This window comes from Hippocampus guttulatus, chromosome 10 (assembly GCF_054856545.1).
Source record: "Hippocampus guttulatus isolate MCC_2025c chromosome 10, RoL_Hgut_1.0, whole genome shotgun sequence".
NCBI lineage: Eukaryota > Metazoa > Chordata > Actinopteri > Syngnathiformes > Syngnathidae > Hippocampus > Hippocampus guttulatus.
Genome location: NC_141270.1, coordinates 7,006,577 through 7,029,278, shown reverse-complemented (window position 1 = coordinate 7,029,278; position 22,702 = coordinate 7,006,577). Strand labels below are relative to the sequence as shown.

At 42.7% G+C, this 22,702-nt stretch overlaps 2 protein-coding genes across 2 annotated transcripts; one reads left to right on the top strand and one right to left on the bottom strand.

Moving 5' to 3' along the window:
• Window positions 1-358: 358 nt before the first annotated feature.
• LOC147199091 (acetylcholine receptor subunit alpha-like) lies at window positions 359-10,460 on the top strand. The gene is made up of 10 exons (XM_086122471.1): window positions 359-413; window positions 5,896-6,038; window positions 6,335-6,379; window positions 6,606-6,715; window positions 7,117-7,312; window positions 7,715-7,952; window positions 8,065-8,288; window positions 8,800-8,914; window positions 9,026-9,150; window positions 9,551-10,460. The coding sequence occupies exons 1-10, from the start codon at window positions 359-361 to the stop codon at window positions 9,677-9,679; spliced, it is 1,380 nt and encodes a 459-aa protein (XP_085978597.1). The 3' UTR covers window positions 9,680-10,460.
• Window positions 10,461-10,551: 91 nt separating this feature from the next.
• lnpk (lunapark, ER junction formation factor) lies at window positions 10,552-19,713 on the bottom strand. The gene is made up of 16 exons (XM_086121686.1): window positions 19,576-19,713; window positions 18,895-18,950; window positions 18,108-18,149; window positions 17,118-17,168; window positions 16,905-17,041; window positions 16,767-16,825; window positions 16,637-16,677; window positions 16,409-16,492; window positions 16,268-16,319; window positions 15,962-16,072; window positions 15,494-15,586; window positions 15,315-15,420; window positions 14,486-14,556; window positions 14,116-14,286; window positions 13,513-13,593; window positions 10,552-12,245 (listed from the first exon to the last, which is right to left on the bottom strand). The coding sequence occupies exons 2-16, from the start codon at window positions 18,919-18,921 to the stop codon at window positions 12,064-12,066; spliced, it is 1,308 nt and encodes a 435-aa protein (XP_085977812.1). The 5' UTR covers window positions 18,922-18,950; window positions 19,576-19,713; the 3' UTR covers window positions 10,552-12,063.
• Window positions 19,714-22,702: the final 2,989 nt, after the last annotated feature.

The following is a 22,702-nucleotide window of genomic DNA, read 5'->3' as shown; positions in this document are numbered from 1 at the left end:
TCAAAGCCCTAAACCTGTCTTGAAAATGAACTTTAAAAACTTAACTGCGGTTTGAAACCTTAATTTGAACCCGAGAACACACATGCACACGCTTTCAGCTGTCTCCAAGCATGCTGAGAGGTGTGGATACTGTCCCGGTGGGTTCGGGGGAAGGGGCGGGGGGATTGCAGGGAGTAGACAGGCTCATGCCCTTAGAAACCAGAGCTGCCTTCCTGGCTTCTCATGACTCGCCTGCAAAGCCAGCCGAGTCCTCCTGCTGCTGCTCGACTTAAACCGCGTGGAGGCCGACAGGAGGCGATCGTTCCGCTTGCCCTCTTATCTCATCTTCGCTTTCTTTTGTGACTAACGTGGAGGAGATATGAGGCTGTCAAAGTTTGACACGCTGCTGGTTTGGATCCTCTGCGCAATGGCTGGTGAGTCCATGTGCATGCACATGAGTGAACATGTAAAATGTCAGTCTGTTCTCCAAGCAGGGCGTGGAGCCATCACAGGCACTTAAAAGGAGTCTCATTTGTCAGGTCAAATGACAAAACCAGCAGTGAAAGTACCATATGTTTGAGATTTTGTATTTATTTATTTTTTTTTTACACGTTAAACAACTCTGTCACAAGCCTGACGCATAAGTATATATTAAATAGCCAATTCCGTTCGGAAGGATTTTTACCTCTTTATTGTGGCATTAGTTCATAATGCGGAGTGTGGTCACGAAACCCTCCTACATTGTTGTCACATAGGGACAAGTAACTTTGGTTTTATTTTTTTGTGCCTTAATAAATTAAATTGGCATTTAGGAACTGCAATTTGTATTTCCTTGGGTAGTCTCTGCGTGATATTAAAATAGGTTTGATGAACTGAACCCTTTGTGTGTGATAAATATGCAAAGAGTACAGAAATCAGGAAGGGGGCAAATACTTTTTCACAGCACTGTACATCGTAAAAAATGACAATGAAATAGAATGTAAAGAAAACAGTGCATCATGATTAAGTCAATGTAGGTGTGCAAGACATGGCCAGCAGGGGGCCGTATTATACAGTCATGCAGACACTATCAAAAACTATTTGACAACTACTCTGACTACGTAAACTACAGAAATAGAACGTGTTTTTTTTTTTGTAGAGGATAAAGAATTGACGCCTGTGACTTTGTCTATTTAAATATTTTGCTCCACTATTTGTGGTCAATTATCACTCATTTAAAGAGTTAAGAACACCTCTCCATAGATGCCATGTTCATGAACCCTTCTCTGCAGTTCCCCGTTACGCATTAGCATCGAGCTAGTGGACTTAAACGTAAATACAATTTGTAATGGTCTTAGTTTGATGTTTGGCTTGACAGTCAACTCCAACCGGTAATGGCAATTAACAGCTTGAAGCTCTTTTTTGAAGAACTGTTCACTCTTGACCAAATTGTTGCTTGTTAAGCTCACTGACACATAGCAGTCATATCTCAGTTTTTGCTCACGTTAAGGCAAAAAAAAAAAACAACAACAAATTAATGAATTAATACCAGCCGAACCTCGTATCTAAAAAAAATCATAAGTTCAGGTCAAGTCAGTGTAGACAAAACGAAGGATATCATGACTACTGCTACGCCTACCACGAAGAATTGGTCGAAATTCTTCTTTAGATATGCCAGCATGTGTTTCATTCAGCAGGGTGGGGCTGAACCTGTTGTTTTCCGCACGAGTTTCCCCCCCTTGTCGTCCTTGAGACTCGCGAAAAAAGCGACAGCTCTCGCATTGTCAGCATTCTTACCCATGTTGGTGTTTGAGGCATTCCGTCGGCGCAGCAGGTGTCCTCCGCCTCACGCTGATTTACAAGGCGGAAAAAGGCGGACGTTTCGTCATTTTAGACAAGGACGCAGGGACTTTCTCTCCCCTGCCAGTTTTAATGCTGTGAAATTTAAAAGTCCTCATCACTAAAAAGTTCCCATAAAAGAAGGGGGACAGGCAAGGGTGTGACGTCATTCTCTAATATTTCTAACAGACATTAACGTGTGAAAAGGGGGTTGACTGCTGTTAGTGGGAAAAACAGTATGACGCAGTTTGAACACCAATTGTCAGAGCGGTTTGAGTTGAAGTTAAAGACTGTTAATTCTGAGATTTATTTCTAAATACACGATACGATGTTGATGAAAACGGGCAAAGACTGAGAACTTTGTAGTCCTCAATTGTGGAAAACGTTAAAACGGATTTCACCATTGCAGTTTTCCCAATTTTGTTTTCCCGTGTGCGAGTACGTATGTGTGCATCCATCATGAGTCAGCCCTCCTCAGTATTAGGCTACTAAGAAGAGGTGGGGAGTCAGTGGGGTCAGGGATAAAGTGGGTGAGGGTGGAGTGAGGACTCGGGTTGAAGTCTCTGTGGGGAGGTTAGGACAAGTGAGATTAGGGTTCAACTGGGTTTAGGGTTAAAAAAAATTTGGATCCGCTTTATCCTCACAAGGGTCGCAGGGCCTGTCGGAGCCTATCCGCTCTGTCTTCGGGCAGTAGGCGGAGGGAGAACATGCAACCTCCACACATGCAAACTCCACACATGAAGGCCGGAGCTGGAATTGATCACTCGATCACTGGGCCGCCGCCAAGATTTTATTCGAATTCCAAATTGCATTTCTGCGGTTAACCTCCCTGTATCATGTCATCTCCAGGTATTAATCAAATGCCTTCAGTGATCAAGGCAAGCCCTTTTCCCTGCGAGCGTAATTAATGACATCCACATTTTCCGATTCAGCGCGTGCAGCCGGCTGTGTGACGAATGGAGGCTTGGTGTTTCCTGCCACCAACGACTGGATAAAGACGCCATAAAAGTTGCTCAATCACCGATCGGCCTTTATATTTTATCACCGGCCGGCCGCCCGCACCTAACAATATTTACTAGCCGGCCATTACTAGCTCGTACATCAAAAAGAGAGATTACGCCATCTTGATCGTTCTCGGGTGACATCACCCTGCAGGCTCTCTTATGTAATCAATAAATCTTATAGTCCAATATTTCATTATAAACGTGTGCTTAAATGTATAATGAATCATCTATTTCGCTATTGTCAATTGTGCAGATATTCTCCAAAGCCTGTCTGTTCGTGAATATGAAGGTTGTTTTATGCTCCAATAAAGTTGTACCGTCGTGTTGTATTATAAGCACTGTCATGGTGTTGCCATACTGAGCGTATTGCAGGAGGATCAATGAAAAAGATCTTCAGGAGAAAAGATGAGCAAAAAGATTGAGTGAAATAACCTGAAGGCAATCTCAACAGCAATTTCAAATCACGTGTTGGAATTGTCCAAGTAAGCAGGCTTTTTCAAGTCAGTGAAGGTATCACGTCATCACTTGGCATATGCCGATTATCGATTTAGCGGGTGTTTAAAAAGTCAAAGTTTCAATAACCGCTAAAACTATCGATCGGCGGAAATGAGCTTTTTTTTTTTCTTTTTCAAGGGGATTTCTAAGCAGGTAGCATCTTGTCGCAACATGATTGGCCACTTGGCGAGATCACTAAAAGAGCCGCCCCTTTGAAGTTAATGATGAGAGGCCAGCCGCTTGTATTTCTCCTTCTCAGCTAAGCAGAGAGGGGAGGGCTGAGCAGTTACGCACACCCCACACAGGAAGAGGGAAGTTAACAAGGTAAACGTTCCTTCATGCACCAATTACTCTATATGTTATTTTAAAATAAAATAGATGGTGTTTAATGGGAAAAATGCTGTTCCTATTTTACCCAAATGTGCAATAATACATTGTGCTATTTTTCATCGTGAAAATTCATACCACAAAATTGTTGTAGACTTTTTGGAGAAGGCTGGAACGGTTTCATGGCATTTCCATTCATTTCAGTGGAGAAAGATGATTTGATGCAACAAATTCAATTTGTATCTGAAGACACCACTTACTTGACGGGTCACATTTGTGATTGTTTATCAGTCTCATTGTTAGCTAGCATTTATGGATCATGGGGAATAACATCAAACTCATATTAGACTGAGGGGAATTCACCATTTTCAAAAGTGGAAAGAGCTGCAGTGTGTTGTATTGGAGTGATTTTTTTATTTTTTATCGATATGGTTCTTATTTAAGACATGCTACATTGAGAAAGATATGGATAAAATGGACAGGACTGTACCATTTGCATTCTGGGGCAGGTGTGCCTTTTCAATTTCTCCATTATGAGACAAATAAAGGTTATCTTATCCATTGTGACTCAAAAAAAGAAAAGAAATGAAATGATGTGCCATGTTGGTCATTTTCTGTCCAATCGCGAGATTGTGTTTCTGGTTTATGGAGAATGACGCAAAATGCAGAATAAATGAACTGTATTCTACGATCTGCAATCTGGGCTAGCGGTGGAGAGTTCTATTACTACTCAGAAATATAAAATTATTATTATTATAATTTTTTTTTTTTTAATGGAATGGTTTTCGCTTAATTCTGCTAACTAGCAAACAAACAGGTATCGTGTTAGAGGGAGGGAGCAGTTTGACAACACCTTCAAATACCAGGAAGCGGAGCTAAGTGTCAGGAAAACCTCCATGTGCCGTTTTATTTGGGCTCAGTCCGGAAACGTGAGTGGAGCCAGGCCGGCTGTTGACTGACAGCTGCAAGTGCATGATGGGTCACGCCCCCTTTTCTATTTCAGTGGGCAGCCACATCAAAAGCAGACACCATGACGAACCGAAGAACGAGTACTGTATCTTCAACTTTGTGGAAAACATTCAAGAAGTAGAAGACGCAATGAACAGCACATGTGCAGATGTAAACCTTTGTGTGCGTGTGTCTGTGTGTGTTTTGCAGGCTATGTGAATGAAGACACACAGCAGTCGCCAATTCCAGAAATAACACACACACAAATTTGTATACACATCGACACGTGCACACAGGATACAAATTTGCTACCGAAAAGCAGCATGGCCAATCTTTGAGTTTTGTTGGCATCCCAATTTTGGAATTTCCATTAAGGAGACTTCTTTTTTTTTCTTTCTTTTTTGGCAACCATTTTGTAAACAGCATTTTGTTTGTTGTAATCTTCATTTGTACACACTACACATTATGACCAAAAACAATTGTTTACTTGTAACAAGCAGGATGACAATTACAAGCTGTCGCTTGGTTGATTTTTTTTCCCCTAATGGAGCAATTAAAGTACTCTGATGCCCTCGCATGTGGGCAAGGAAAGAGATGCGTAGATGTCCGCCGATAACAAAATCAAATACCATTCCATTAAATTATACTTCCCAGTTTATTCCTACATATTCACAAAATTCCTCCTTTTAGTTTCCTGTGGAAATGAATGGGAAAATTTCCGAAAGTAGAAATGAGCCACATGCTGCTTCATCACATCTAACTGCCGACATTCCAAATCAAGCGAATTGGCCGAGGCCTGCATATTTCCCATGCACGTCGCCTCTTAGCACTTGGATTAAGTTCTCTTCTCCATGGCCGTGATAAGGAATGCCAGCCGCTTGTTGATCCCAACTGAATCCGTCTGGGATGCGCCTGTTTCTGCGTGTCTGTCACATGATAATTCCCCACTCTTCCTGTATTCCGAGCCGTAGTGGTCTCGGATTGCGGGTGGGAAGCCGAGCGAGGGCTGCGAATGTTTATTTCATGACCCAACAGCTTCCCTGTTCCGCCGGTTCCGGTATTTGACGGGATTCGAATATTAGTCGGGTCAGGATTGGGCGCTAGAACTTGAGCCCGAAATAATGTGTGATGACAGTTCAAGGTGGCATCCGTGTCCGGAAGGTTCTCTTGAACTCTGCCCTACGGAATGACACCACTTACCGACCAAGTCATTAAATGACAACTCAGTTGATGCAAGCTAATCCTGAGAAGAAGAAAAAAATACTGGATAAAGTCTGAAATTGACTTTCACGGCCATATCACACACGGGAGGTTTGTGTCGCAGGTCGGGCGTGGTGCTCGGAGGACGAGACGCGTCTGGTGAATCATTTGTTCAACGGATACAACAAGGTGGTGCGCCCAGTCAACCATTTCAGCGAAGCGGTGGTGGTCACCGTAGGACTGCAACTCATTCAGCTCATCGAAGTGGTAAGCAAAGATGCACCCCCCCCCCCCCTCCCCCGCAACCTTAAGAAAGTTTGGCTCAAACTTTGGAAACTTCATTTTATTGAACTTTAGTCCTTGTCTCAGTGTAAATGCATTTTGGGTCTCATTTTGCATATTCTTCATTTCTGCTAGCTGAGGGTCTAATGCTACTGCTACACTATGCCATAAATTCTTTCCATTTCTGCAGCATAAACTTTTTATCGAGTGGAACGCCCACGTCCAAATAGAAGCAATACTGATTGTACAGAAATCCGAATATTTCCTTTTATGTCATTCAGGATGAAGTCAACCAGATTGTGACCAGTAATGTTCGTCTCAGACAAGTAAGCAAGCAAATTTTTCCAAAGATAGTTGACGCTTGTGAAAAGAATCACTTCATTGTTTGCCATATTTTCAATTTTGTTTGACAATGACAGTCATCACTTTTACTTATTAACATTTTTGATCAGGAAATGTGAATTATGGATTCATCCACGTAGCCATAAAAAAGGAATTCTGTTGCTACTCGCAAAGCTTTTGTGACAAATCTTTTTGCACTGTGACACGCAGAAATGGACGGACGTGAACCTGAAATGGAACCCAGACGAATACGGTGGCATCAGGAAGATCCGAATCCCTTCCATGGATATTTGGAAGCCTGACTTGGTGCTTTACAACAAGTAAACACAATTTTGAAGTCGAGCGAACACCCAACGAGTCGCAGTTTGCTCGTCCCTTTTTTTTTTTCAGTGAAACCTATCATTTACCTTCCGATATTTGTGTTTTTACACGACGTCACTTTCAGTGTGTCTTCAAGTGGGCTCGCGCGGGAATGTCGCCAATCGACAGGAAATAAAAGAGCAAATACTGAACAATACAGTAAACTGCTAGAGGGGCTGGTGGCCTTGCTAAGTATTGTGTCATCGCCTCTCGTCGTGGCTTGTGAGATTTTTTATTTTTTTAACTAAAAATGTTACAGAGCGCAGCTTTGATATAGACAATTCTAAATATTTTGTGTCGATATTTGCAAATGGTGGCTTGGTTCTGATCTCACGTCGTGCCTCCTGTCATCGTTTTATAGTGCCGACGGCGATTTCGCTATCATCCACGAGACCAAAGTGCTGCTGGAGTACACTGGCCAGATCACGTGGAACCCGCCCGCCATCTTCAAGAGCTACTGCGAGATTATCGTCCTCCATTTTCCCTTCGACCTGCAGAACTGCAGCATGAAGCTCGGAACGTGGACGTACGACGGCCTGCTGGTTGTCATCAATCCGGTCAGTTCGCGCGGATGCACCGGTGATGCCAGATGGGCTTGCAAAATTAACGCCATTTTCAAAGTTGGAATGAAAATTTAACTGCCGTTTATGGTCATGAAACAAAAGTTTCCAAAGAACTTAAGTAGAGTTGGGTGACGTATAAAGTACTTAATCTTAATCCGGAAACAACCAAGCAGATTCTTCACCAAGAGACATCACAACTCCTCAGCAGTCAAGTTAGACGTGCTTCACTGAGGATAAGGAATATATGCCTATGAGTATAATTATACTTGTATTATTCAAGTATTGTGAAGTACACATTTGATTTGGTTTGTACATTGACTACGTTAAAAAGTGAACAAAAGCATTCTTCTATGGTTGAAAATGAGCATACAACTTGAATAAACTGTGCACAAGCAGGACAGCGATCGTCCTGACCTGAGTAACTTCATGGAGTCCGGAGAGTGGGTTCTGAAGGACTACCGGAGCTGGAAGCACTGGGTCTACTACACGTGCTGTCCCGACAAGCCCTACCTGGACATCACCTACCACTTCCTGATGCTGCGACTGCCGCTCTACTACATCGTCAACGTCATCATACCCTGTATGCTCTTCTCCTTCCTCACCGGCCTCGTCTTCTATCTGCCCACGGACTCCGGTATGTGCAAATGTGGCAAGATTTAGAGAAAATCAGGATTTTCACCCCCCCCCCCCACAAAAAAAAAATGTCTTTAAACGTTAAACTTACGGCTTCGTATGATTCTCTCCAGGCGAGAAGATGACGCTGTCCATTTCCGTTTTGCTGTCTCTCACTGTGTTCCTGCTGGTCATCGTGGAGCTCATTCCGTCCACGTCCAGCGCAGTGCCGCTCATCGGGAAGTACATGCTGTTCACCATGGTGTTCGTCATCGCCTCCATCATCATCACCGTCATCGTCATCAACACGCACCACCGCTCGCCCAGCACGCACACCATGCCAGCTTGGATACGCAAGGTAGGGGGATGTCGTTTGATGTGACCGTATTTCCTCAAATAATGGCTGCCGTACATTTGCGAGGAGGCCTTCCTTAGTTCAGGTGGACATTTTTTCAGACCAATACCAGTATTCACTCTTGAGTACTCACCAATAGTGACACCAAGTAGAGATACCACTAATACTTGTGATACATTAAATTTCAATTTATACTATGTCATATTTTTCCCCCTTTAAGTATTGGTGGCTCGTATCGGCATCATTCACGAGAACCCAAAACTTTGAAAAAAGGCCAGTATCATACCGATACCGAAACCTAGTATCAGTACACACCCATCCCTAGTTCTGAAGTAGGGAGGGGTGTTAGTATTTCGAATTGAGGATTCAAGTCAGTTTAAAAACTCGGGTTAATGTGTCAATATAGGATTAGGGATTGAAACCGGGGTTCGGGTTTCAAATTCAGGGTTTAATCTAGAAAAGTACTGTTTGAAGATGTCCATATTGATTCCTGTGCTGCATTGGGTCCTGCCAGGTATTCATCGAAACGATCCCCAACATGATGTTCTTCTCCACCATGAAGCGTCCTAGCCAGGAGATTCGGCAGAAGCGATTGTTTCCCACAGACATGGACATCTCAGATATCTCAGGTAAGCACACAACATTGGGTACATTGTAAGGCTTTTGTAACGGACCGTATATTGACCTTTCAAACGGTTATGCTGGAAAACGTGATTTAACTCAAAGCTAATGTGGCTCAGGTAACCCCACACCCACCAGCGTCCCCTACCAGTCACCCATCATCAAGAACCCTGACGTCCGGAGCGCCATCGAAGGTGTCAAATACATCGCAGAGACCATGAAGTCAGATGAGGAATCCAACAATGTAAGAACGGAAGACCTCCGCCATGACCTGACAGTTGGTACGGTTTGCTGTGCTGTGGGTGCGGCGCCATCTTCTGCCTGTGGAGGGTCACTGCAAGTGGATGCTAGTTTTAAAGCTTTTGTAATTGTACACTCCACTCTACAAATAAAGGCCTTCTCTCATATTTAAATATGAAAGTTATCATTACGAAGGAGTGCCTTTATTAAATAACACATTTTTAATTATACTATAGCAATATAGTATAAATACAAGTGCCCTCTCTAATAGACTCACACTTAATATGTGCTTTATGCTAAGGTACGCTAACAAAACACTGACCTCAATTGGACTCCACAGACAAGCTGATCTTCCTAAAATAAAGTATTTGCTATTTCTCACCAATCTTTGCACCCGGTTGCAGGCGGCTGAGGAGTGGAAGTTTGTGGCGATGGTTTTGGATCACATCCTCCTGTGCATCTTCATGGCAGTGTGCATCATCGGCACGCTTGCCGTATTCGCCGGCCGACTCGTTGAGCTCAACACGCTGTGAACGAGCACGCACGTAGGCCTCGTCTTCCTCCAGGTCTCACATCAAAGCAGACATTTTGAGTTGATTTAGAGGTTGTAGGATGGAGGTGCCAATGTTTTTTGACGTCTTTTTATCGAGAGAAAAAAAGTGGTGCTGTGTGGGCCAACGAAAAAACTTAACGCAGTCCACAAAATGGCCACCGGGGTGGAGTTTGGAGACCCCAGTGCTACAGGCTAACGGCTAACGACGCGTCTTGCGATCTCCGCTGGTCATACTTGAAGCTGTTTTTTTGTTTGGGGGGGTGGGGGGTCATGATCATTGCCGTTTTGATTCCTGTCATTCAAACATACAAAACAGCAATGTTTTTTTTCTTTTTGTTTGTTGTTCCAGACTATGAATTTGTTGTATTTTGGAGCAAGGGGATGACAGGTTTTTCCTGTCTCGAAGTTGTATTGATTTGTTTTGATCAGTGACATTCACGGAGGACATAAACCTATGAATATTTTTTTTCATGTGCTATACATGTTTGGAAATAATCAAAACAATATTTCAGTTATTCATTTTTTTGTAGTTCCTGATTCATTCACTAATTGATGGATGCTAACCAGGTATCAATCAATGTCATACTGGAACAAGAAAAAGGAATATATGGCGTGTCAATAAGGCAATTGTGGCTGCGTTGTTGCTGGGTGTTTTTCCAGCAACGTGATTGATTGTGCAGCCGCAAGTTGATTTAATGATCTCAGTCTGCCAGTGAAGTTCATATTGAGCTCACTTATGACTGTTTTTGTTTTGATATGATTTTGTGTGTGTACATGAACAAGGTGGAAATAAACTTGTAATGACTGTTTTCTTTTTTTTTAATTATTCCAATTATTACGTCAGCAGCCATGTTAAAGCTGAAAAACGTTTATTTTAGTGGCCAGTCTTGAAAACCTGACAAAAGTAGCTATTGAGTCCAGCAGAGCATCAAACAGACATTTGAGAATGGTTAAATTCTAACATTTTTCAAGTAGCAATCGCAATAATTTAGCATTAAGTTGTTTAGGTGAACGTGCCAAAAATATGCTAAAGACATTGTTGATTGAAAGCAGCGATTCCCAACCACTAGGCCACAGTACATTCATGTGCACCAGAAATGATCAATGAGTTAAATAACAAAATCCATCGTTCACAATGCATCCATCTCAGGGGGCGGCCATTTTGCCAGTTGCTGTCAAGTGAAGATGACATCACAGTTGCTCAGGGCTCAGGTAACGACCAATCACGGCTCACCTGTTTTCTGAAGGAGAGCCATGATCGGTCATTAAAATTATGTGCTTTTGGCTCAACAAAAACCAAGGAACCACTGATTTAAAGCCTCCAGGCCAAACAATGTAAAAATGTACTTATCACAATTGAATAAGTCCAAAACAGTGGAACATTTTGTCTCAGTTGTGTTTATGGAACCAAACATGCCGATGGAATCACTTGAAAGTCCAAATAAAAGTGGTTGGCAAAAGTAGCACGCTGGCGGGATGTAAACATGAAAAAAAGTAAAGAAATAGAAGTTAACGGATACGTCAGTTCATTACACCGCTACATGGAAGCCAGAGAACCTAAAAGTAACAGTTGCATCCATCCAACTATTTAAGGTCAAATATATACTCGGAAAGTCAGTGCAAATGCAGTCAAGAAGACATTTGGCAAACACTTATAAAAAGGGACGAAGCGGCAGATAAAGTGGCAGTTCAAAGTCAGCTCTTGTGAAGTCCTGATGATTATCTATCAAGAATGATCAACAGCAGTCGTAAAGCCAGCTAACTGACAAGCTACAAAAATAATGTCCGCCATTTCTAAAACAACGGGAGTGAAAAATATAAGAATCGAAAATCCTACATCTCGTGCTACTTGAGAATCAATTTCATGGCGACAGTCGAGTGAGCATGAGAGCACTGTTTTCGGAATTCCTACTTTGTGTTTTAATGGGGTCAAACTAATCATTTCTGATGTTGTTGCCAGTTCTCCCTGTCCTTTCCCTGATGTGTAGCTGATAGCGCAAGCTAGCAAATTATTGTGTACCCCCAAATTGTTTATTTGACGATATGATGAATTATTTGTGTTATCACAAGAATTAATTAGCCAATGATTTCATGAGATAAAGGGAAAAAAAACCGTAACTTTTTTGGGGGTGGAGGTGGACTACTAAATTCATGAAACATGTTATTAACATAGCCTTTGCATAACTTTTTATGATGATAGGCATCAGGAATGTAATTTGCCTTCAAACAGCAACTCACTCATGAAAGACTTAATCATAAATACGGGCACAAAAAAAAACAATAAAAAAACTCATCCACCTGCCGATTAGCATTTAGCTTCTGTTGTCTGTGGCGTGCGAGTGCAAACACCTTTTTCCTGCGCAGCTATGAGAGATGAGGTGCATGAGCAAGGGAGTCTTTGTCTCTCTCTTCCTTGTCCTCCTTTTCCTCTTCCTGGACCAGCTCCTCAGATTCTTCCACGTCGTCTGTCTCCTCTTCGACCCGGCTCTCGGCCTCAGTGATTTCTGCGTGAGCTCGGCGGCCTTCACCCGGCGGCTCCTGCTCGTCTAAGGAGAAACCGCCGCGGGGAGGTCCATAAGCAGAAAAGAATCCATAAGCAGACAAGAAGTGTGCGGGTAAAGATAGTTGCAGGATACAAAATTTGGAAAAGGTAATCGTCGAGAGGATTAAAACTGAAAATGATTTGCTGTTAGACTTGAGGAAGTGAAGTGTTGGATCAAAGGCAGATGAATACACAATTACATACATTAGTAATACTGTATTTCTATAAATAGTGGCCCAGGGGTGTTTAAAAAATGAACTGTTACTTTGGAAAAGATGGAGGGAGTAATGTTTTTTTTTTAATCTTACGAAATCATGTCACTGCTTTCACTTTACAGAGTGAAAGTGGAATTTAAAACTAAATAAATAAGGACGACTATGGGGAAAAAATGTTGCATCTCTTAAAACCGATTTTACAATTCAAATATATTTTGTCGCACCATTCATAACCTGATGAACGCATTTTTAGACACATGGTCACAGACTCCCAAGGTTATCTTTTAATATTCATTGAGGATTGCTCAGATGAAAGACTGCACACGTGCTTCAGTAGGTGCTGCTGGTTGGGTTCGCAGCAAGCGTCCCAGAACTGAGATTTCATTTGCTACCCTTTTTTTTTTCTTCCTGATGGGTTAAAACGAGAGCTCTCTGTTTAAGGGAGGGGTTTAATATTTAAGGGGACCAACCGGGGCACTTCATCTCTTTGAGGAATTGCGACTATTTTTTTGAAATACAGCAATTCAATCCCAGTGAATCATAAAACCCTCAGACTTTGTATCATTCCAGAGTTGATCCTCTCTCAGAAAATTCCAATTCCAGGAGGAGCAGGAGGCATCCAAATACTTTTCCAAGTACTAATTTTGACTTATCGTGTCCAATCGCTGTGGAGTTCTCATGTTACACTCCTGAGAAGCTCATCATGTAACGGACATTAACTGGCGGGGGTGTACCTAATGAAGTGGCTTGTTGTATAGCCTTCAAACAAAAAGCCCAAAGTTGATCCAAAAAAGAAACAATGACTCCTCCTAAGAATGAAATCCTATCTGAATGGGTATCAAACAATGACTCAAAGTAATTGGAGCACTCAGTAAGCTGTGTCATTAGCGCCACCATCTGGTTGTTCCGTCACAGATCAAATCAGTTGAAGTGAAAGCTGTGTCATTAGCGCCACTATCTGGTTGCTCCATCACAGATCAAATCAGTTGAAGTGATGTTAGATAGAGAACGAGGAAGGACGGAAGGAGGAAGAAGTGGGGAATGGGGAGGAGGGACCTGGACTCTGCCGAGCACGATTCTGAGGGTTCTGCTGGACGGGGAAACTGTGGACCAAACTCCACGGCGCCGGCGCCTTGGCTAGAGGCAAGATCACAGCGTTCAAACGCAGCGCTCGGCGATGAAGGTCATATGCGCTTGTTATTAAAGCGTTGCACGGTATGAAGCAAAATGGGGGTTAGAAGATGGAGGCAGGCGAACACAATGCAGGAGAGTGCGGCTAAGTCCTAAATTTGTACTTTTAACAAAGAGTGACTAAATTTCCAACAAGCAGGAACAATCTATGCACAATTTCTTTGTTACTATTGATAAATATTGTTTGAAAATATATGAATTAACTCATTCACTCCCAAAGACGTTTTTAAACGTCTTTTCAGACTTGGTCCAGAATTGGCTGGTACTGAATGAGAATTAACTAAATAGAACAGAAACGTTAAATTGGGTATTATAAAAAAAAAAGCTATGATGTTGTATTTGCAAGAGATTTCCATATTGTGATTATTTTGTAGCTTTTTAAACTTGAAATGTTTAGAAAATGAAAAAAAAAAAAGATCACTGAAATGTGTTTTGGTTTTGCTCCTGTGAGCATGTGATTGTATTTACCTCCAGAGGGGGGCGCGCTCTCCTCTGTGTCAGCGCCAGAGCGCGGTGTCCGTTCCGGAGACAGCACCTCGGTCCGCAGCTTCCTCTCGTAGCTGAACTCCGGAAGCCTGGGAGCCTGCGGACGCGTCTTCCGGGCGGGATTCAGGAAGTAGCAATACACGCAGCGGAAGGCTAGCGAGACCGATGACAAAAACAACAAAGTGGGAAGCTGGTTTAGTCAGCGAACTCAACCTCAACCATTTTTATTTTAACCTTCGCTATCTCATGTTGACAGAGCACAGTGTTAAAGTTCTATACTTTTTTTTGCCATTATCTCCCCCTTCTTGAACTCTAAAAGTTACGCCTTACATTTTGATTGTGTTGTTCATACCGAGGTATTGAAACTCTTCTTTCAGGGCCATGCCATTGTGGGAGAAGCACTGCTGACAGATCAAAGCGTATCTGAGGGTGTGGAGAAGACGAGTTCATTCAAGTGAGCTGGCAAGAACGAGAACGAAACAGCACCACCACACGGACAACGTGCAGGTTGCTGGTGTACATCCGTGTAGGGCAAGGGGTGTCCCCAACATTTTTTGACCGAAGATCGACTTTTCAAGCCAACCAACATCCCTCGATTGACCCGTTCCCGCGCGTGCACGTATACACACATGCACTCGCACCCCTGCACACACGCATGCCATCATGAGCAACAGCCATAATGGCCCTTAACATGAACGAAACAGAATAAAATACAAACACAAGACTGAGTTTGTGAAAAGGAAATTATCACCGTCTCCCCTGACGTGGATGCAGGTGACGCACTTTTGCAGCGTGTTAAATGCATGAACATCACTGTCGCAGCTCACGTGTACCATTTTAAAATGTTTCTCTTGGCGCTCCAGATTCCCGTTCTTTGCCAGTGTCATCAGCGAATTGCAGATGAAATAAACTTTGAACAATAACAATTATTTTTTTTTAACTTCCGATGATGCAGGTCAGGCGCCACCGTAAGTTAAAGGTGACCTGCTTTTTTATTGTATATTTTTAATGCTTTTTTGTTAAAGTGAAATTGATAGGATGCTTTTTTTGCAATGGTAACACAAAATATATAATATTAATAACAAACATACAAATCTTTTCTTTTTTCCCTACATGTCCCCTCGGCTATCACACGATAGCGAACTTGCTGTAGCCTAAGTCATTCATTCATTCATCAATACCTGTTCTGCGGTCCGTCTCCCACCAAGTATTCAACCACTCGGTCCAAAGCGCCCCTCTCTCTGGGCAGAACGGGCCTCGCCAGGGGTGGACCCGGAGGGTGCAGGCCTGGACATCGATATTTACATTATCACGCACTTTATCTCTCCATTTTTTGGCCTTGACAGTCATTTCAGCTTACCTAAACCCGGTATAGGGGAGGTGGGGCTTCGGGCTACTACCCCCTGGTGGACAGCGGAGGACAGGGCACCTCGCTCGGGTGGACCGCCTGGAGCTGAGAGAAGGACACATTCTGGATGGAGGGAGAGCAACTCTGGCTGAAGACACTGCTACACCTAAGTGGCATGGGCCTTCCAGCGCTAACATACCACAATACAATACACATTCACTGCACACGGTACAGTGCACTTCAATTTGCATTTGATCAAATGGTCACGATTGAGGGAGGGACTGGAAGAAATCTTGGATGAAAACCTGCTCCAGAGGGGTCGATGAAAATAATTTAGTCAATGCTGAAATAAGGCTGGAACATAGCCAAATATGGGAATGTGAAGTGGTCTGAACGCTTTCCGAATGCACTGCAGCTCATACGCCAAGCTACACCTACAATTAATGTGAACAAGTGAATAGCTGCTTGCTGTTCACTCACCGACAGGCGTGGCCCCGGGGCCCGGCGTGGGTCGACCTCCAGGCGAGGGAGTCATCAGCACGGCAGCAGGGGTGCCCGGGGGTCTCCCGGCCAATCCACGTTGGCGAATGTCTGACGATATTTGGGGATGATCAAAGAGCTGATTTTTTTTTCTAATCTTCCTTGAGGAAGTTTTGGAATTATCACGAGGATCCATTCGCTATTACACCCAATATTATAGGGTTAGGTTATTGCTTTTAAACAATATCTGTACCCTAACATGTCAAATTTGCTGCTTCATATTTGTGCAACACATGAGGCAGGTACCTTGTCCTGGCCTGGGAGTCATCTGAGGTCGCACTGGGGGTGACTCCAGCTCCTAAATAGTTAAAATCAGTGGGCACATATTCAAATGTAATTAAAATAAAAAGGAGGAGGGGATGGGGGTGGGGGGGGGGGGGCACCCACTGCTTTCTTCTTTCCATCTGGATCAAAGCGTTCCAGGATGAGTTTGGCATTTTTGTATGTCTCCGTTTCCATCACTTCTTCTAACTGCAAACACAAAGCAAGAAAAGTTCAATTCCAGACAGGGACACAATCGTGCGAAACCTTTCTTCAAAAAGCCATCCCAGAGAAACGTGGCAAAAGAGAAAGGTCAATGAAAGCGTGAATCGGAACAGCTGACGGGAAACGTACTATCTTTTTTTTGGTGACCTTCAATTCTTCCAGGATGTCACCTGAAAAAAAAACAAAAAAAACAATGAGAACGAAATATGTATCAAAAGAGACATAGCACAGAAAATAGCAGTTTTAATTGTCTACTTACTGTTCCTCTCCGTACGTTTCGAGAAAAGAAAAATGAGCAATTTGCGGATGAACCACACCCTGGAGGAGAGATAAGACGCTCATTGCGGAGGACAAAGCGGACGACATTTCATGACGACGAACGTCAGCGTTTACTCACAGCACCGGATACAGGAAGAAAGGCAGCGCCATGGCTAATCTGCGAAGCCATTGGTCAGGCAGGTAGAGGCAATAGACCACCAGAAAGGTCAGCAGGTAGAAGACTGACGAGTAGAGGAGAAGCCGGCCCACCCACAACTGCACACGAAAACACACCAGTGAGGTCATAGAAACAACGAGCACCTCCACAGTTGAACCTCGAGGTGTAGTGGACCTTTTGGAGTCGCTGGTTTTTGGCTCGAAATTCCTCCAGCTCTTTTATCTCCTAGAAAGGGGGAAGAGATGATGGGGGGGGGGGGGGCGGGGGGGGGGGGTTAATGGTCATTTTAAGACACCAACAGCAGAGTGCAGTGATTCTCAAAGCGTGGTACGCGGTTGCCCAGGAGTGCAGGGGTGTCAAACTCATTTTTGTCGCGGGCCACATTGGAGTTACGCCTTCCCTCGGACAGCGAAACGGAGTACAGTGGTACCCTACTTACGAACGTCTCTTCTTACATCATTGAGTTTTGTTGTTGTTGTTGTTTTTTTGTTTTTTTTAATGTCGCTTGGACGGCGGGCTGAACTTGAATTTGTATTTGCAAAATGCATTTAAAGTGAATCATGTGGTATGAAATGTATTTTAATGTACATTATGTCATTAGGGCGGCCCGGTAGTCCAGTGGTTAGCACGTCGGCTTCACAGTGCAGAGGTACCGAGTTCAATTCCAGCTCCGGCCTCCCTGTGTGGAGTTTGCATGTTCTCCCCGGGCCTGCGTGGGTTTTCTCCGGGTGCTCCGGTTTCCTCCCACATTCCAAAAACATGCATGGCAGGCTGATTGGACGCTCTAAATTGTCCCTAGATGTGAGTGTGGGCGTGAATGGTTGTTCGTCTCTGTGTGCCCTGCGATTGGCTGGCAACTGATTCAGGGTGTCCCCCGCCTACTGCCCGAAGACGGCTGGGATAGGCTCCAGCACCCCCCGCGACCCTAGTGAGGATGAAGCGGTTCGGAAAATGGATGGATTATGTCATTACGGTGGTACTTGGAGGGCCAAGTGTTTTGAGGTGATACTTGGAGTAAAAACTTTTGAGAACCAATGACAGAGTGTATTCGCATCAAAATAAGTGGCTCTAAGAATAAACAACGCGATATTTGATTGTTTGTCTGGACAAGTCTCAGGTGTTCAGAAAGAAGACGCGAGAGGAAAAGCAATCAGGAGCCATCACCTTGTCCAGGTTCTCCAGCTGCTCCACTGCGGTTGGTTTTGTCTGCAGGAAATGACACAGAAATACATCAAGGAGATAAGGAAGCTCATGCATCAAAAAGCAGTTTTTATGGACAAGTGTCAATGTTTTTGCTGTCACGGCTGCTCTTCCTTCTCTTGAGACTTCTACTATATCTAAACATAGAAAGCACGAGGTGGTTCCAGAGAATTGCATGACAATTGCATGACAACATGGCAGAGAAATACATTTTGATATCACTATTTAAGGCTTGTGAGGGGGAACATAGTGGAACCTAAAAAGTGGATCGTCCCCACTGAGGTTGTGCGATTCGTAGACACAATTTGCTGGAAAATATGCCCCTTGAGGTCTTTTTGCCATGTCTTTGCCACTAAACTGCAAATTTCCCCAGCGTGGAACAAATAAAGGTTATCTTATCTTAATCAGAGCAACAGAAAAGCCAATTAATTTGTCATTTCCCTCACTGATCATGTTACCCACGTCTATTTTTTAATAAATGTTCCTGTTGAAATGCTAATCAACTAATTCACCTCATATGACATGTTTTCAACTGCGAACTTCATACATTCAAGCTACAGTGGCTAAGAAGAAGTCTAAAATCATAATTCACACCATTCCCCCTATTTTCTCAACGACTCCGCAATGGCCAAAAGGACATGTAAGTGTTTGGTTACTAGAGGTGCCATCACAGAAAGCTTCACTTTTTGTCACCTGTAGTAAGTATGTGTGAAGTTGTGGAAAATGGTCTGTGATTCAAACGCTTGCTTACCTTCCATCGCGAGATCACGGCCCCCATGGCGCCTCTTTGCTGATTCTTTTGGCTCACTGTGGAACAGAAGAAGCAGTGTTCAAGTAGCCCGTTCAGAGTAATTTCAACATGTAATCCTCCTAAAACGATGCTGTGCATACTGCTTATGTATTTAACCACCACCAATTGCCTGCATCGTTATTGAAGGAAAAGCTGATCACAATGGGCTCTGTTGTTGAGGTTTTAAGGAAAAGTAAATCTAGGGAATACTGGACTAGTCCAAATCTATGCACATACAGTATACAGTAACATGCAACACTCTGCTCCGTGCTAGTTACAGCAAAGCAAATGAATCTTGATCAGTGATTAAAGTAAACAGAGGTTTTCTTAACCACTCAACACTCATCGTATGCCAGCAGCCTGCAGGATAGTTAAACAAGTGCCCACATAGCACTGTCCTACCTCACCATTAACATAAATGGCAATAGAAGCCCACTAATTGGATACGGGCTACTTGCCAGGATGATACCTACATTAAAACAACCACAAAAAACATTTACTTGTTGACTTTAGGTACACTGCAGGTCAAAACTCAGGTTTGCCAATTTAGCTGCTTAGCTTCTTCCGCATTAACAGTTGTCACGCAGGCGCAACAAAGGACGAGCTTTACAAGATACTTTTGCTATGATCCAAGGTACTTACATTCGGTGATGTTTTGGGGGTTTCAACTATTCAATCATTTCATGGGAGACGGTGTTACAAATCAAAGAGTAGACTTTTTACGTTTCGGTTTGTCTTTGACAGAGCAAATTGACAGAGGGATCTGAGATGCGCGGAGAGATGACGACAGAGGAAGTGGCGGTTGAAGCTACAAAAAAAAACAAACAATTGCGATGTAGTTTTTCTTCCCAAACAAATTTTCATTTTTGTCAAGATTATTTCCATATCTATTTTTTTTAGATAGAGGTTAAACTTTACATGACAGAATGAATCTATTGCGTTAAACGGCGCTGAAGGATGACGACAACAATAAGTGGGAGTGTTTTTTTTTCTCCCGACCAACGATCCTTTGTGTTGTCGTTTTGATTCCCCAACACGCTTTTCAACTCCCACTTACGTGTCTGTTCGAAATCAAACAATTAGGATGAGGAAAAGTCGCAACTACAGTCCTGTACTTAATTTATTCCTCCAGATAATAATTTTCACCGCTAGCTGGGGCTATTTGACTATTTCTTTCGACCCAGCACGTGTACAGTACATGGGCCACATTAATGGGTTTACACTGCATTCGAGATTTGTCATAATTTAAGTGACGGTTTCCCTTTTCATGCTGTATACTGTCCAGAAGCGTATTTCACACACTAATGGAGGCGTTACAACACACGTTTCATTGTCTTTGGATATCAAAATTCATAGCAGAACCACCTTCCATAAAGCATAGTGGAACGTCCGCTCAGTTGAGTGTGTGCGTATGCGCGTGTGCGTGCGACTAAATCGTCGACAAAAGAAATTAACTGATGCTACGCACACGCACGATGGCTCATACGTGCACTGCATGGCGCGTGTATATGGTGGAAAATTATTACGAATGAATACGTGCATGCATTACGATGCATGTGGCCTTGAGCTTTTTTAATGACGCATGCTTCCTGTGCTCGGTGAAGAGTTATGGACGTCATAAAAAGAAAAAGCCTCAAACACTCACACACGTTTGTGTTGCATCAAATTCACCTCACCCAAACTTTTTTTTTTTTACTCTGACACCCAAACACAGACTCACATGCACAATTATCCTGCTTGACTGAGCTGTAATAAGGCAGCACACCTCAGCCAAGGCCATGCAATTATGATGCAAATCAGCACATATTTGCACCCTACTATTACGCATGTTAAAATATGCGCGCAGATCCTCATTATTTCAGCAAAGACATTAAGGTACACGCCTGTGTAGCTCCTCTTTATAGCCCTTGTAGTGGGTGAATTAAGAGCAGCCCACCGTGAAGACATATTTTACACCCGGCAACATGCACGGCCACTTTCAGCCTCATTTGCATGAACACGACTCATTTGCATGGACCAGATGCAGAAATATGGTGGAATCTTGTCGGCATAGAGCAATCCTGATGTGAAAATAAATTAATATTGAAAAAAATATGACTCCATGTCTCTTAGAAGTCTTCTTCAAGAGCATTTTTCATTTAAAGAAATGATTTTCATTTTAAAAAAATCAGGTTGTGTGATTATTTTTAGACAACTTAAAAGTCAAATTCGAATTTTTCTTTGTTGTAATTTAATAAATAATGTGGAAGCAAATACATCACAAAAAGAGTGCTTCATACAATCACTTTACTATACGGTATAATTAATAAATGTTTTATGATTAATTATTATTATTTATTACATTTTGCAATATTTTATAATTACAAAATAAAACGCAAAAGTTGCGTTTTCAAGTTTAACGAATGGCTAACAGCCTTCTCCCAGATTCTCCAACCCCCTCCACCACCCCAATATTTAAAATATTCACCTCCATCTGATCAGCTTATCCTAACTTGGTTCGTGGACGTGCTGGAGCCGATGCCAGCTGTCTTCGGGCAGGATAGGGGCCACACTCTGAACTGGCTGCCAGCCAATCGCAGAAATATAAAATACTCTTACGTATATTATATGTTTGAGTAGCACTACATAATTTGGTTGTTTCTGGTTAATAAATTTAAAATGTAAATATTACAAATATATGTTGCCATGTTTCATATTCCTAGAAACTCTCCAGTAGAATATTATTTCCAATTTCCAAATTCTAACATCTTATAACAGAAAATGTATTATTTTTCGTTTTAGCAATGAATTAAATGAGGTGTTGTGAAATGACGCAAACACAAGACTGTAGCTAATTGTGAAAATTATGGGGGGGAGAGAACTTTTCAACAGTGAATAATAATAAACATGACAATAGCTGTGTAAATTGTTGATTATAGCTGTTTATCTCACAAAAACAAAAAAATAATAGTAAAAGCTCATTAGAAATGGTTAAAAAAAATCCCACAAAAACAATCCTAGAGACTATAAATATGAAGTATTGACGACAGTGGTTTTTGAAAGCTGACAAACGTTGAACCGTTATTTCAAATGTACAAAAAACACTTTAAAATGGAAACAAAAACTTAATTTTCGGTCGCACAACAGTAAAATGTGGCATACTAACGTAACAGCTTCCTCTTTTTCTAAAAAAAAAAAAGACATATTAACACATTTTAATCATGCATGTGCCACCATTGTAGCCGGCATGTTGAATTAAGCGAGTGCTTTATTTAATTCTTATTATTTATCCTTCAATGTGTGTTATGTTCGCACGTTCGTCTACAAATAATCACACGCACTTTTATGCCTTTTCTGAAAATCAGAATTTGTGTGCGTGTATGCGTGTGCGTGCGTGCGTGCGCGCGTGTGCGTGTGTCTATTGAGGAGACAATTTACAGTCCACCATTTGTTTGCGTGCATCGCTTGTAAAAAGCGTCTGCTGCACATTTTGTGGCACTTTGGTTCAAAGTCACTTTGTGCGGACGTAGACGTGGAGGGGGCGGGGGGTCGTTTATTGGACTTGGCGGTCTGAGTGTGTCAAAATAAACCCGTGTACGACAACAGACGTGAGACAACAGACGTGTGAGGACGACAGATGTCCACATACACACAAACACTCACGTGCAGCTTGCTGCTGTTGGGACTCCAACGTGCAAGGTGAGTGCGAAAAGTAATGAGAATAAAATACTGTAAACAGAATATGGGGGGGGGGGGAAGAAAAACAAATGTATTAATCTATTTCTTCATG